The following is a 17,075-nucleotide window of genomic DNA, read 5'->3' as shown; positions in this document are numbered from 1 at the left end:
GTTATAACTTATAAGTAAACAGTGTCTTACTTTAGTTAATCCCTAATGACCCTACGTCCCTATCTATAATTCCTGTATTTTGAAATAATTGTTCAGTCTTTCTCATAAATAATATTTGTATGTTTTCAATCAAAACTTAGTTTTATGAATATGAAAATGACTTCATAATTAAAATTAAATATTATTTATTAATTAAATTAAACATAGATAAGTTTTTGTTCATTGTTAATTATATTCCTCGTGCCACTTTAATCATTGAATAGTAATTATATATAATGTATATTAAATTATTACATTATATTGTGTACTGTACTACTGTTTATAATAAATCTAACTCAATTGATAATTTAAAGCCTCAATATAAATTGAAAATATATTAAACGCCATTTTTGGTACATTATATATAAATAGATAATATCGGTAAAATTAACATGAAAAAGCATATACCTATATGTATAAATTAAAAATGTTTTTCTAAATAATTTACGTACATACGTTTAATATTTATCTACTGCAAACCATTTCAACATGAATATTTATTAAATAGGTTCTTATTATTCATGTATTGAACATTAAGTGTAAAGCTACATGCAAAATTGACTGTTCAAACTCGCCGCTCTTTTTCAATCCGTCGTCAAACAACCGGTCCGCGCGCCAGCGAAAAGGGCCGAATATTCTAGAACATCCGAAGGGAATATTTATCCTCTTTGCTCTCTTAGCGGGGAGTGGCTTGTTGACGTCCAAATCGCCAACGTCGACAACATATTGTCTTTTTCGACCGCTCGGGCCGTCAGCCGTTCCGTGGTCGGCCATTACGTCGAAAACATTGTGGTTGCGAATCGTGGGCAGTCTTCATTTCGTTTTTTCGTGCATTGTGTTTTTCAACTGAATACTGTTGTCCGTTTCGTTGCTTTTTCACATCATTTTCCGCCGATCCGATTAACGGAGACTGGTCAACTGTTTAACGCGTATGTCCGACGACACTGAACGATATCAATTGTTTGCGGTTGGTTGCCGCCGCCAAAGCCTTCCGTTCATTCCGTCGACATAATCGTATAAGTTGTTGCCGACTCCACCGAAATTATTATCTTTCCCGAATCGTGGTCCTGTGCACAGATGAGGTAATTACTGTTATTATATCTAGTTTAAGTATTATTGTTAAAAATACATTGTTAAGCTTTAGAGGCGTATAACATTTTTTTAAACCCCGATGTTTGATGTATTAATACATCGAAATTTTAAATATCGAAATCGTATTTCGAAAAAATTCATATTAACGATCAAGAAAAACAAAACAAGTGCATTGGTATTATCAAAACGCGGAAAACATTGTGTATAACAGTATAAAAAGTTTCAATATTTTCAATTATAAAAACAACAATTTGCCACTGTTCATCATGTGAATATCAGTGTTGTGTTAATTAAAAATTATCTAGATAGATGTATTTTTATTTTTTATCTTATCCAGATAAATTTGAAATGTGTTATCTGAGCTGTTATCTGAGATAATAATTAAAACATCTAGATACAATTTAAGTTTAAGGTTGCAAGGTTTTTGCAACTTTGCAAGTGTGAAAAAAAATGTATTGTTTCTTATTGACATAATACAGTAGAACTGACACAAATTAAATTTAGCGAGTGATCTGCACAAGAAACAAATTGAGCAAATTAATTTTTTTGTTTAATATGAGCTAGTAAACCTTCATATTTTCCAGACATATTTGTGGCGTTATCAAATGACTGCAAACGGCAATTTTCTAAAGTTAAATTGTGTTAAATTAAAAAATTATTGACGATATTGAAAAGCGATTTTCCTTTATGACTGATTATTGGAATGAAATTTACAAATCGTTCTTTAACTTCACCCGAATATATATATCTAAAAACAATTGATAATTGATAAATACCTATATGAACAATCTGGTGTAGAATATACAATTAATGAATAATATTTAGCGATAAGCATTTCTTCAATAATTGTTTTTAAGACTTTTTTCTTCATAAGTTGAATAAATTCTTCAAAAACATAATGTTGATAACATAGTCCGATAATGTCTTAGGTGTTTGCATTGAACAATTTGAAGACAAAGATTGTAAAAGTTGATCATCTAATTATTAATCATTAAATATCAATAAATATATATATTTCTTTTTAAAGTGAACGAAATTATATTATTTTTCTTATCAATAGGTTAAGTACATGCCACTCTGCTGATACAAGGTGTATTGCTAATATCTATACTGGAGTCTGTGTGTCCAAGTATTGGTGAGGAACAGACCGCTATACCAACACTACATTCTGGACCTAGCAAGTCCAAAACCTTTTCTTTAGCAATATTTTGTGATGCAGACATTTCACAAATGTTTGTAAATATTAAATATAAATTAAAACTAAATTATTGAATTCATTATTAATTTTAAAACAATACTAAAAAAATAGTTACTTGAGTTATCTTCTTGATCAGATTAGTAGATTTTGTTAATTTCGTTGATATAGCTATTAAACGACTGTAGTTTAAAGTTTATTACCTCTTATCTGAAGCGATAAAATAAAACAAAAATACTGTATATTGCGAGTTGTATGTACCTATCTAATTCAATAACATGCAGGTAGTCACAGACAATTTTTTTGGGTCCCGTGGGCTATAGCACTCTTAGCCCCCCGCCCCCTAATCCAGCTCTAACCATAATTATTATTATTTATTGCCACTAAAAAGGAAATTAATTTGATTTGTCTTTTTAATTTTATTTATTTATTTAATTTTATTTAGTAGGTTAAACATTAACGAATTACTGAAAAATAATGTTTTATGTATACAGATAATTTCTAGTCTAAATAATTTTTAAGTTTTGATTTTTGACACCAAATTGTGTGATGTTCTAAAAACTGCCCTTTACTTTTTGTACTTAAGTTAAAAAACATTAAATATTTTTTCAGAAATATAATTTATTTTACTTATAAGTTACATAAATCATGACTGTGATGATATGCAGATATGTTGCATAATATTATCTGATATAATTTATATACTTTGTTGTATGATAAATAGTTAGGTATTATAAAAAAAAATGTATCTTTTTTAATCCGGATAATAAATGCTGGTTGTTTATCATTATCTAGATAGTTAAATTATTATGTACCTTTTATGTTCATCTAGACAACTATTCTAGCAATTAAACGATCTTTATCTAGATATTTAATAAATTATCTTTATACAACACTGGACTGACAATCAATCCCATACGTAACAATGTAACACAATAGGAAACCCAAATCGAATTACAACCTAACATCGAATTACAAATATAAATGTTTTATGGATAGGTAAAGTAAAGACATTCTGTATTAATGAAAGTATCACAGTAAGTTATTGGGTTGATTCTTTATAATAAATATTGTTATTGAGCAGAGAATGTTTATTTTAACAGCTACTTTTTGTAATTTTTTTATTTTATATAAAGCAATTTTTCTAGAACATGAATATTGATATATTTTGAATTTTTTAATTCATATAGATCCGAGATGTAGTAAACATTAACCAATGTGTTGCCATGGCAGAAAAGCTTCACACATTGAATCTTAAACAATATATAATGAACAGACACTAGCTAGTTTGTTTATTTTTAAATTTTTAGCATGAAATCATATTTAAATTTAAAATTGATGAAAATGAAAAACAAATTACATGCAGATCATAACTTAAGAACCTATGTATGAAATAATTAGACATTATGAATTAATTATTTTTCAGATTATATACAATCAATTCAATTATTGAACTTTGATATCTGTTTAAATTTACACATACACCATGAATTCAAATTCTAAATTAAATAAAAGTAAGAATCAATTTTTCTATGTATTTTTATATTCATCAATAATTACATCATTTTATTGAAGTATGTCTTGTTCATATTCTTAGGGTTCAGTCAAATAAATTCACAATATACAAATGAAGATTGGTATAGTGGAAGTATTAAATCGATCACTCTAGAAAATTTTATGTGCCATTCAAATTTTCATTTAACATTGAATCCTCGAATTAATTTTATATCAGGTTTGAATGGTAGTGGAAAGAGTGCTATCCAAACTGCTCTTGTTGTAGGGTTTGGTGCTAGAGCAAGTATCACTGACCGTGCTAATTCATTAAAGTCGCTTATCAAATATGGGTATACATCAGCTACTATATCAATAACCATAGCAAATAGTGGAGACGGAAATAGTGATTGTGGTCCTTATAGGCCTGAAATATATGGCAAGCAAATTACAATAGTGAGGCAAATTACAGAATCATATACTAACTATACATTTTTAAATGAAAATAATAAGGTTGTTAAAGGTTGTAAAAATGAATTAAAAAATTTGACACTTCATTTTAATATATTAGTGGATAATCCAATATGTGTCATGAATCAAACAATGGTTAAAACATTTCATAAAAGTGCAAATCCAAGTGAGAAGTATGATCTTTTCTATAGAGCCATATCTGCCAATGTATATAATGAAACTATAAATAAAACAAAATCGGTTGCAAAAAATTACTCAGAAAAGCTTGAAAATGTTAAAAGTGTTTTAGCACAATGTGTCAAAGAACTAAGTGAATATGAGACTTACGAAAAAAAATATAAACAGTTAGAAACATTGAAAAATGGTAAATTTAAATTTGAAAATGAATATACTTGGCATATTGTTAATCAACATGAAACAACTTACAAAAAATATTTAAACGAAATTGAATCTCTTAAAATTAATATGTCTGAGAACACAGACAAAACTAATATTTTGGAACAAAATATTAAAACAAGTTCAGAAGTTTTGCAGGAAAAAAAAAAAGAGTTGACAAATACTGAAGGTTCTCGCTCACATAGTCATATGGTTTTTATGCAGACAAAAAAAGAATTGCAGGACAAAATCAGTGAGTTTGATTTTGTGAAGCAATCTGTTGGAAAATATGATTCTGCTTTAAAATTATTAGTCAGTGATAGAAAAGATTTAGAAAAAAGCATTGAAGTTGAACGTCAAAAAGTCAATACTAATACTTTATCAGAGTATAAAGAAATGTTGATAAACTATGAGCAAAAAATTTTTCAAGTAGAGGCAGCGCAAATAGCTAATATAGAGCATGAACAAACCCTGCTAAGTCAAATTGATGAATTGAAAATGAGAATTGGAAATCTAAAGAACAATGAAGTTACTCCTTTACAAAGTAAAATAAGTGAAATTAATAGAAATATTTTGAGTTTGTCTCAACAAGCAGACAAGATGAATTTTTATGGAAACTGGATGCCACAATTATTTAATGCTATTGAGATCGCTTTTAATCAAAACAAATTTATAAAAAAACCAATAGGTCCTATAGGAAAGTACATTAAAGTAAATAATGATAAATGGATATTTGCAATCGAAAACTTCTTAGGTCGAGAAACTTTAAGATCATTTTTAGTTGATAATTTCACGGATCGTATAGTTCTTCAATCCATAATTGATACCGTAATAACAGAAAACACGAGAAAACCATCTATTGTTATTATCAAATTTTTTGGCCAAGTACATAATACTACTGCACATGAAACTCAAAATAATTTGTTTCGTATGTTAGATTTTACTTGTCCTGTAGTAGCTAATTATCTAATTGATAATAATAATATTGAAACAATAACGCTTGTAGAAGACATAGAGGAATGTATGACTATAATGGAAAATGCATACCTTGTTCCTAAAAACTGTAACTTCAGTTTAACTTTAGATGGGACTCAAGTTCATCCTAGCCCTATGTATAGAGTATATTCTTTACAAAGTGCTACTGAACCAATTTTTTTGCAAAGTGATGTTTCTGTTGCGATTAATAATTTGAAATTTGAAAAAAAAAGATTAGAAATAAACTTGAATGCTTTAAACACGGAATTAAAAAATATTGAAAAGTCAAAGGAAGAAAGTCAACAAAACTTTGACAAGACACAATTGGAAATAAAATTACTAAAGGAAAAGTACAATACATATTCAAAAAAAATAAATGAACTTAAAACTAAATGTGAAGGAGAACACGATAACAGGATGACTATTGTAACTGAAGAAATAAATGAGGTTGATTTGAAAATAGCTAAAGCCAAAGAAATGAAAAATAACTCCATAAAACCAATTCCAAAGTTAGAAGAAGAAATTGGTATAATAAATGAGAGACTACAAGATATAAAATCTATTATTGATAAGTCTGATCGTTCTGCATTATTGGAAGAAATTGAAAGTCTCCAGGCTAAAATTAATAAATATCAAACAGAAATGTTGCAAATTAATAATAATTCAACTGAGCAAAAACAATTATTAAAATATTTACTTAAAAAAGCAGAAAATGAAAAAAAAAATCTAGAAAAAGAAAGAAAATTAGCAGAAGGATTATGTGAAAAGATTCAGGTAACACGCAATGAAGAAGATATAAGGAGAGATATAGAAGAAATTAATCATCAGTACCAATTATTAGAAATGGAGCTTAATAAGAGAGGTAAAAACTATTTAGTCTTAAGAGATGAGTGTAAAAAGAAAAAAAAAGAATATATTCGTCTAAGTGTTTTATGTAAACAAACTGCAGAGATTTTTAAAGCCAACGAGCAATCTGTTGAACTCAGTACAATAGCACTTATAAACTACATTGAGTATGTTCGGTTGAAAGTAATTGAATCTTTTGATTTGGTGCTGTTATTACGCAAAATAAAAGGACAACTCGAAATTAATCAACATGAACAAAGTATGGTAATTTCAATGTTTGATAACATGAGTACTTCGTGTGTGTCTGGAGGTGAACGGACATTTGCTACACTTGCTTTGATTTTAGCATTATGGAGCAATATGCAATTGCCATTTTACTCCATTGATGAATATGATGTATACATGGACGATGCTAATCGATTAGCCAATACTCGGATGCTGATGATTGCTATTAAAAATCGTAAAAACCAATTCATATTTTTCACTCCACACAACATATCCCATATAAAAAGTTCTGATAATATTAAGATAGTTACATTAAAAAAAACATAGACATTAAAAGTTATTTATTTTTAGTTTTTATTGTTATAATATGTTATAACTTATAAGTAACTATATTTAATTGTTATTTCAAATGTTATTAATAACTTTTTTTATACATATAATTTACAATGTTTGTACACCAGTGTTAATAGTATTAAACACAATTTAAATTTCTGTTCTAGTTGATAAGGAGAAAAATTGTAAGTTTACCACAATGTAGTTTAATTATATTTAAAGCATACAATAATTATAATTTCATTTAAGGTGTAAGATGAAATCAGTTTATATAAATTAATGAAATACTGTTATGTAATGTACCTATTTATGACTAATGTACTTAAAAACAGATAAACTTAAAAGTAATGTAAAACAATTCATAATTGATTAGTTTTTCTCAAATTATCATTATAATTATTCTGAAGTCTTTAAAACTCGAGGTGTCGTCAATATGCAACTTCACTTTCATTCCAATAATCCCCCTTCAATTTGCTCGTATAAATAACTATACAATTACAAATTGTAAATTAAAAACTTTTTTTAATAAAAAAAGAAAGAAAAAAATCTATATTTTATTGTTTTTGTTAGTATTATTTTGACATTATCCATGATAAAAATTTAAAACAATTAGGTATGGTACAAAACATGTACATTATAAAGATTGCAAAAATGAACAAGTTAGTGAGTAAATGTAGCCATTTAGAAATATTATTTTGCTCTTTTCTTTATTGGTCAAATATAAAAACATGGTGTCATGAATCATGATGCTACATCAGCTATAAATTAAATACAAACTGTATCTAATAGATACACAAACACAATGCGTGGAGAATCGTTTTAATACTTTTAAAGACCAAATGGTGTTGATTGGTTTTTGTTTTTCATTTTAATAAATTTGATACTGTTATACACACTATTTATTTTTCTTATTGTTTTTCATAAAAAAAGTTTTTAGTGTTAGTATATTCAACAACTAGTTACTTAAACATTTCATAATTTTTAACGAGTTATAACTTGTAATTGTCATGGTAGCTTTAAAATACTATTATTATTATTTTGGACAACCCGTCCCGTATGTACCTTATTTTAAAATTACTTCAAAAATTAGATTTTTTCCTATCATTTAGCATTTTAAATCTTTAATTATTGATAAAATATGATAATATCTAAATCAAATGATAATTCGAATATGTAATTAATGGTTACTAAATGTACATTTCAAGTATATAGTATACACCCAGTGGCATATTTAGGCCTACCCCCCGTAAATATGCCAATGTATTCCTACTAAGGTATGATTTAAAATGTCCCGTATTTAAAATAAATAAATCTGGGATCCCTAGTTTATTTATACGTGGTAGTTTTGTTCGTAATAATTTAGTTGTGTCATATTAATTGAATAATATTTTTCTAGATTTAAATGTTAGTTTATATTTACATATTATATCGTTATTTTAAATTATTGTCGTATATTTATTTTGTGTAAACATGCAGTTCTACACCTAGACATATTAAATATTAAAACATTTATTGATTTATTAATATGTCTATGATTCTTCATTGTCCCACAAAAGTAGTAGTTATGTCTAATAATTCAGAGTTCATAATACCTAATTTATAAATAACTATGATGATAAGAACAAAATTTATAATTCAAAATGTAAGCAATATTTATATTTATACAATACTGATTATTTTGATGACATTAGGTATACACGACTTTACTAAAAAAAAAGCAAGAAAGAAAAATTTAGTTAATATAGAAATTTGAAAATTGTTATAAGTTACATTAATTATACTATTTTATTTGCAATTGTTTTATAACTTCTTTTTACGTGGTTTTCGTCAAACATTTTAACATACATTTTTAGTTTGTACATTATATCATATCATACATATCTTCAATGTATAAAAAATACCTATAAATGTGTTGATATTTTATTTTTTAATTATACCTACTCCTATAATTTATACTTAAAACTAATATTTAAGGGTAAATTCATATCGAAAAATTACTTGTTATTAAAGAGAGGCCCAGATTTAGTTGCAGTGTACCCGGGCCTGTAAACTAGAGTAATAAAAGTGAATCGTATTATACAAAGGTATATAATATATACACTATATATAGTGTACATAACAAATGAAGACAATACAAGACAAGACATCTACGGTTAATACAATTTTTCAATAAGTAGTAGCCTGCAGTGACAAATTGTCAAAATTAAATAATTTGTATGATCTGAAAACCAAAAAATAAAACTTCACATATGAGTTACCTATGTCTAATTTTTCATAAATTCATAATATATATTAATATATTATATATGTATAAATACAATAATAGATACTCGTAATGAATAAAACATTTTTAGTAAATAAAAATAATTTAAGACTTATATTATAATAACAAATAATCGTAACAATATCAAAAATCATGTAATAAGTGCATAATTTGGTTATATTGATTAAAATATGTATTTTTTAAATTAGACTAATGCAAAAATATAACGCCATATTATAATACATCGTTAAAAGTCACCATGATGATCTACAGATAGGTGAATACATACGACATATCATATACCTATGTACATGAGTGAAGCCGAATTATATATTATTTTATATTTTTATTTTTATCCATCATACAATGAACTTTGCCATATTTTGGAAATAATAAAAAATCCAAAAAGGTACTTCGCCTATTTAAGTTTTGCAAAAAATCATTACCTAGTAATAATTAATAAATAATAATAGTGTTGGTGATGTTTATGCTGATGTTGCGAATTATGCTCAAATTATCACTTACAATAGCAACATTGTTGAGACCATTTTCTAAATTTAAGTTGATAAAGAATTACCCGAGAACTACATTAAGTAAATCAGAAAAAACAACAAATTTAGAAATACCTAATATAAATTGAACTTGAAATAGTAGAATTGGACTTTAAATTTTAATTATTATATTATTGACGAATTATCTGATCTCTACAAGAGGTAGGTACTAGGTATATAATAAAAAAATATTATATACAACAAATGTTAAGTTTAGTCGTATTTGGAATAATTTAAAAGCACCACTTATTTTTACCACTAACTACTGTGCTTGGAAAGTGCCTTTAAAAAAGTAATTAGTTCACTTTTATTGTAAATGGCTGTGTGCCTGTTGATTGGGCCGGATACGAAACAATAATAGGCCGTGCCGCCCGGTCACCAAAAATACTTCGCGCGGTACTCACACACCGACCGACCTGTGTAAAAGTGTGTATATGTGTATAGCGACTCAAAGGAAGTGGACGGGTTCGCCGAGCAAGACCGAAGAGTGCTAGTGTGTGGTGGGTGTGTAAGTGTGTATTTGTGTGAGTGTGTGCTTAAAAACTAATAATAAAAGGTAACACGTTCAAGTAAATGATATGTTGCTGTGTAATACAAATCTAAAATAATAATGATACAGATATATAAAAAAATCACAGCAACACAATAATATAATTATAAAACAATCTAGATAGCTACTAATATTTGCCGTTTGAGCTGTAAGCTCATTAAAGTATAATATAAGCTACTGGCTCAACAACATAATATAATAATAATAAGGCAAGCTATTAGAGCTACTAAAGAATATAATAATAAAGACTCACGTATTCGGCGGTGCACTGCTGGCCAGCTGCTACCTGTGCCTACAAAAAATGGTAATTGACACACACACACACAAAATAATAATAATTAACAACAACCTGCGATTAGCGCGTACAAAAGAAATATAAATTATAAAAACCGGCCAATAATTCAATACAAAATAAATAATACAAGTGGCGATTGGCGCCCACAAACAAATATAAAAATTATAAAAGTCCGGCGAAAAATGCAATACAAATAAAATATAATATTTAGCGATTAGCGCACAATATAAAAAATTACAATAACAACGGCGATTTGTGCCTTACAATAATATAAAGAACAATAATATAGAGACAAGAATTATAATAAAACTCTGCTGCGATTCGCGCACGCAAATAATGAAATATATTATAATAAATAAGAATAATGCACTCGGCGATTGGCGCCCAGAAATATTACAAAATCGAGGTTATTTGAGCCGTTGAAAACGTAATAGTAAACCTTGACGATTTGCGCCCGTGAATATATAATATTTTTTGCGTTGACTGTGTTTAACGAACTAACTAGTGACGGATTACGGCGGCCGTACTGGACATAATATACGGGAACTCGTCGCGGCGCAATCTACATATTATATAATTCACATACGACATAATTATAACGAAAATAAACAATATAAATAATTTACTAATGAGCTGTGTGTGTGTGCGGTCGCGCTGTGTGGTGGTGCGGTGGCAATTAAAATTTATGTATATCTGGCGTCGACACCTGTGTTATTAAATAATAATGTAACATACCTATAGTCTATAGGTATTGTGTAATTTAATAATTATTACTTATATCTTTATATTTTAAATATTATTTTATTTTTTAGTTATCGTGCAAAAGCCAAAATATTTAATAATACATCAAAAGTTCTTCTCGTGGTAGGCCATGACACTCATCTGAAGACCAATATTGGCGTTAGATCGATTTAAAAATATTTGTAATGAACGAGCACAAGCTGAGCAAACATCTCTCGGCGTCATTTATAACGAACTAACGAAGTAAGAGTTATATTTACTATATTTACAAACAACAATAATTATAAAACAAGGAAGTAGGTATATAAATAATATAATGTTACTGTATATTATATTAAAAAGTAAAATGTAATTTGTTGACTCACTTTATTTATAAACAGTCTTACATTATCTCTATGTACCTACACAATGTTAATACCTATATATTTTTTTGGTAAATACATTTGTACGATAATTTTTCAAATTTTAATATGGAAATACATTTTAAGACATGTGGGGTGGCGTGACGTGGCAGATTCTGTAAACGTGCATGTCAGTTCATATGTTTCAATACATAGAACAATGCGTAGACATATACGACGAATTCATCCGGTCACTCCTCAGTCTATGACTGAATTCCATTTACAGTTAACTGGAGAATATGAGTACTTGTCTATGATGCATAATAATGAATCCATATACAGTGGCATTGTTGGTACAACTTTAGAAGAAGGAACCACATTACTTTTCATTTTACCTGGAGTCAAAAGGTATATAAGTATAAAATATTTATTTACAAATAAAATATTTACATTTTATTTCAAATAATGGAATAAATAATTAATAACTACATATAGCCATTGTCTTATTATACAATTAATTTAGTTTACTTAGGACTGGTTCAACTTTTTTGTTGGATGGCACTTTCGCAAGTTCGCCAAGTTTTGGAAACGAATGCCACCAATTATATGTAATAATGAATAATGGGTGTTCGCGCCGAGCAATATTATCACGTCTTATCGCGCGACAGTAATAGTCGCGGCGGCGACACCTTACTCCTCTTCTATCCACCACTCTGTCCTAACGTGTTTTATATGATTGTAATTGTTAATGTATGCTCTTTGTTTTGTCTTTTGTGTTATAATCATTGTTCGTTCGTTGGTCCGCGATTATCAATGTTATTGTTTTGATTTTTATGATATCTGTTATACGGCCAACGCCCTATTATTTATTACTATTATTATTATCTTTTTCGTATTATTATTGGCGTCGAACGGTCTGCCGTTTTTTGTTGTTGTCGTACTTGTTTTTTGTCGACGTTGTTGCTCGCTATTAAAGCGACAACAAATTTATACGTAAGTTTTATTCTCCCGCTATTGCAGCGCCTTCATATTGTAATTCAATTATATTTCGTTATTGATGTTTTTATTGTAAGTCGCATTAAGCGCATATGTGTAATAAATTGCTTCTTGATCAACACACACAATACTTGTTTTTCGTACCTTCATTGGGAAGGCCCAGAACCACCCGTTTCATTTGCTATAGGCCAGTATCTATCGAACGTTGGGTGTCGCACTATCATTGCTGTCGGGTCTCTTCTAAATCAGCGAGCGAGGCGTCTGTTGCGTAAGTCCACCAGCAACTGAACTTTGTGTGAGAGGCCGCCCATATCGTCGAGACGAGATTCTTCACCAGCGAACGAGTCGTCCGTTGCGTAAGTCCGCCAGCAACTGAGCGTTGTGTGAGAGGCCGCCCAGGTCGTCGAGATTCTTCACCAGCGAACGAGNACGTCCGTTGCTTAAGTCCGCCAGCAACTGATCGTTGTGTGAGAGGCCGCCCAGGTCGTTTAGAGCACTTCACGTCTGCGGCTGATCACCGTCATAACCGGACTTCCGTAGCCTAAGTTAATTTTAAGTTATTGCCCCAGTTGTATGTGAGCTCTGTGGTCATTGCACCAGGTCGATCCGGCCACAGAGAGCCCCTCCCCATAATTAAATTGTACCATCCTTACTCCCGTGTTCGGTACTCCCTATTCTCATCGTCGTCGTAGGTCTGCGCGTCAGGTTGCCTACCCAAGCTAATCACGGGGTAGTAAGTTAGGTGGCCTACCTACGTTCAATCAAGGAGCAAAAAATCTGTTCTATCTTATTGGTCTCGACAATCGGTCGAGTGGTCCTTCGGGTAACCCAGACATTTGGGCACGTACAATGGGCATAACGTTTAACACTGTAAGTTTTGTATGTAATAAATACTATTTAATTAGCAAACAATTATTTTACTATTTAGAATATTTTAGATTTTGAGCGGAACAATGTACGTATTGATTTTACAATGATGTGTTTTTTTTATGTTTTTTTTGTTTGTGTACACGATCAGTCGTCGAAATAATCCATTGATTTTAAACATCAATAGCTTTTCCGGTTGAATAGAGAATCTAGAATTCCTAGAAGTTTTCAAAAGCACCAGGATAAACAATAAATATTTTAATACAAATTAAGGGAAACGGAAATTTCTACGCAAAATCGGTTTTTGAGAAAATCGATTTTGGATATTACTATTAGTGTAATTCTAAAACAAATTACCGTAAATATCAAAAAGCTCGACAATTTAATACAAGAATCGTAATATATTATTACTATAGTAGTTAAAAAATACATAGTTGCAATTTTTTTTTATGTAAATTTAAAGTTTGAATTTTTGCAAAATACATAAAATCACGAAAATTAGCAAATTACTTTGAGTTAGGAATTCATAAAAATTTATCTTTTCAATACAAGATTCTTCATACTTTTATCTACTTTTATCAAATAAAAAATGTCTACCGGAAAGTCAAATTCAATTTTTATAAACGTTTGAATTTCAAATTTTTACAACACTGAATATTCACTCGTTTTCTCTTGTACCGATATTCTTATTTTGCTGTTATTAAAAAAGTGTAGAAACATAAAATGTACACCACTTGTTTATTTTATAAATGTTTGTACATGATAAAATTTGTAAAATATTTTAATAATTTTTAAATTATTTATAGACATTTGAAATTTTCCGTTTTTTTAATTTTTTACACTATAAATGTCAATAAAATGTTCCCCATAAGTAATAATAAGTAATAATATAATAGAATTTGGAAAATATTAAAAATCCGTACACATGTTTTTTTTGATAAGCGTTTCAAGATCAAAGTTTGACAAAAATTTATTAAATTATTAAAAATTTACAGAATATTTAGTTGTTAAAAATGTATAAAACATTTAACTTTTATAGCTAACTGTTGACAATTTAAAACAAAGTTTAATGTAAGTAGTTAATTTTCTAACAAAAAAAAATTATACAACTATCAAACACAGTTTTTTTTATAGTTTTTTAAGTTCAAATTTCGATGATATTAAATATTTTTATTTAATATATAAATAGTAATAATAAAAGTATCACAATTTTAGTTATAGGTGTTGTTGTAATTTTTTGTAATTTGAAAATACTATTTGTGGATACTTTACATTTTTAGTGTATACTTTATATTCTAACTGTAATAGTTTATGTTGTGAATGACTAATAATAATACTTTACAATAAATTGTATATACTATGAATGACTGGGTGAGTCTGGTAGTGGCATAATGAATCTGATTCGATTACCTAACAACCAAACAATATAATTAATATAGTATGAAATATCCTAGTCAGACAAACCATCCCAGCTCAGTATCGTTTTTCGTATACAATTATATTATATCATTGAATTCAAATATCAAATTTAATACTATCCATTGCAGTAACCCACTTGTAACCTATTGTGGAGTAGAGCGACATCCACTTAACCACATTTTTTTAATAATTAATACATAAATAATTTTTCAGGGATTTCCTATAGGGTTTGCATTAATGTCCAGAAAAACAGAAAGGGCATACACAGCGCTTTTCAATACAATTCTAAGCAAAGTACCAGAGTGGCAACCTCAAGTCATAATAGTTGATTTTGAAAGAGCAGCTATAGCTGCTATAAGAACAATTTTTCCAAATACCTCTATTAGAGGATGTTGGTTTCATTCTACCCAAGCAGTTTTGAGAAAAGTTGCAAACATAGGTAATTTTACTCTTAAGACTAAGTTACCTACGTAATTAATGATAAATGAAATGTATAGTCAATTAATAACACTGGTTTTTAATTTTTATAATATATAATATTTAGGATTGATTGAAATATGTAGTAACCATCAAAGATCTTATGACACTGTGCATATGTTGATGGCATTGCCATTGCTGCCACAAAATTGTATAGCTGAAGGTTTTAAAACTGTGAGGGCATATTATATCCAGCATGTGCAGTCATCGATCAGTAATAATAATGATTACAATTTTTCATTATTATTTGAGATATTATCGATCAACATGGCTTGTAGGTTTGTAAAATACAAAATAAAAGTTTATTTTTTTCATACAACTAAACAAATATTAACTAATTCTACACTATTGCCAATAGGAATTAGTGCACATATATTGTCAGTGAGTGGCACTGTTTGGTGAACCAATAATGTGTTGGAAGTAAGTCACCGACATCTTCTGATGCACATGCAAAATCGGCACAATCCTGATTCATGGGTGTTTTTGAGTAATTATATTTGTATTTATTTAATAGTAAAAAAGAAATATATTAGTGTTTTATATTTATAGAGGGACTAATTACTTACTCCAATTATGTTTTGGTTGATTATAATGAGGCTACTGATGGTGGACAAGTAAGAGAACCTCAAAGTCAAGTTTGGATAGATCAGCAGAGAAATTTGGATGGATCCTTGAGGCTTTTTGCAGAAGGACGATACTCAATGGCAGAATTTTTAATATGTGCTAGGCAATCAACACCAACTTTTGGTGTAATACGGCCTCTACATCAAGCTATTGCTATACTTCCTGCAGCTGTGTTTCTACAAACTCCACCTCAAGAAGTACTAGTTTTATTACCACTCACTGATGATCAGCATCAGGAACTGCAACTTGTTCCTATACTCCCTGCTACTGTTTCACCACAGGCACCACCTCAAGAAGCACCAGCTTTAGTACCACTGCATGTTGATCAGCATCAGGATCTGATTGAAATAATGAGAAGAATTTTACCACGTAGACCACAAATTCCTGTTCCTCAAGATCGTATGATTTTTCATTATAAATATACTAACAAATAAATATTTTGACTCTAGTTTTTCATAATCTCAATTCATCCTATTCAGATGAAGAAGATTTATCTAACCACCAACATCATGTGATACCATCAGTTATTTATGTAGAACGTGAAGATTTGACAAGTAAGTAGTAATTATCTGAAATTTATTTCTAGCTAAAGTAATTGATTATAAATAAGGATGTTTTATTATTTTATAGTTACACCAATAGTAGAGGAAAAATGCTATATATGTTTGTACAGTCCGCCAATAGTAGTAGCTTATCCTTGCTTACACCAATGACTTTGTGGATCTTGTCATGAAAGCTATAGTAGAAAGCCTCTAAACGAACACAGGCCGCATTACCGTTGTCCACTATGCAGAACTGGAATCGAGATCTACTATAAAATATTACCATAAAAATTATAATTTATTATTTTTCTTACAAATTAAATATCAATTACCAATAAACCTACATTCATTTCTAACCAATACAACT

General features: G+C 28.8%; 1 protein-coding gene and 1 pseudogene across 1 annotated transcript; both read left to right on the top strand.

Moving 5' to 3' along the window:
• Positions 1 to 3,812: 3,812 nt before the first annotated feature.
• Positions 3,813 to 7,036, top strand: LOC111040543 (structural maintenance of chromosomes protein 6-like). Its single transcript, XM_022324480.1, has 2 exons — positions 3,813 to 3,840; positions 3,924 to 7,036. Exons 1-2 carry the CDS (start codon positions 3,813 to 3,815, stop codon positions 7,034 to 7,036), a joined length of 3,141 nt encoding a protein of 1,046 aa, XP_022180172.1.
• Positions 7,037 to 12,277: 5,241 nt separating this feature from the next.
• Positions 12,278 to 17,075, top strand: LOC111040547 (annotated as a pseudogene).

This window comes from Myzus persicae, unplaced genomic scaffold (assembly GCF_001856785.1).
Source record: "Myzus persicae strain clone G006 unplaced genomic scaffold, MPER_G0061.0, whole genome shotgun sequence".
Taxonomy (NCBI): domain Eukaryota; kingdom Metazoa; phylum Arthropoda; class Insecta; order Hemiptera; family Aphididae; genus Myzus; species Myzus persicae.
The sequence above is the reverse complement of the archived record's forward strand: the minus strand, read 5'-3'. Positions and strand labels throughout refer to the sequence as shown.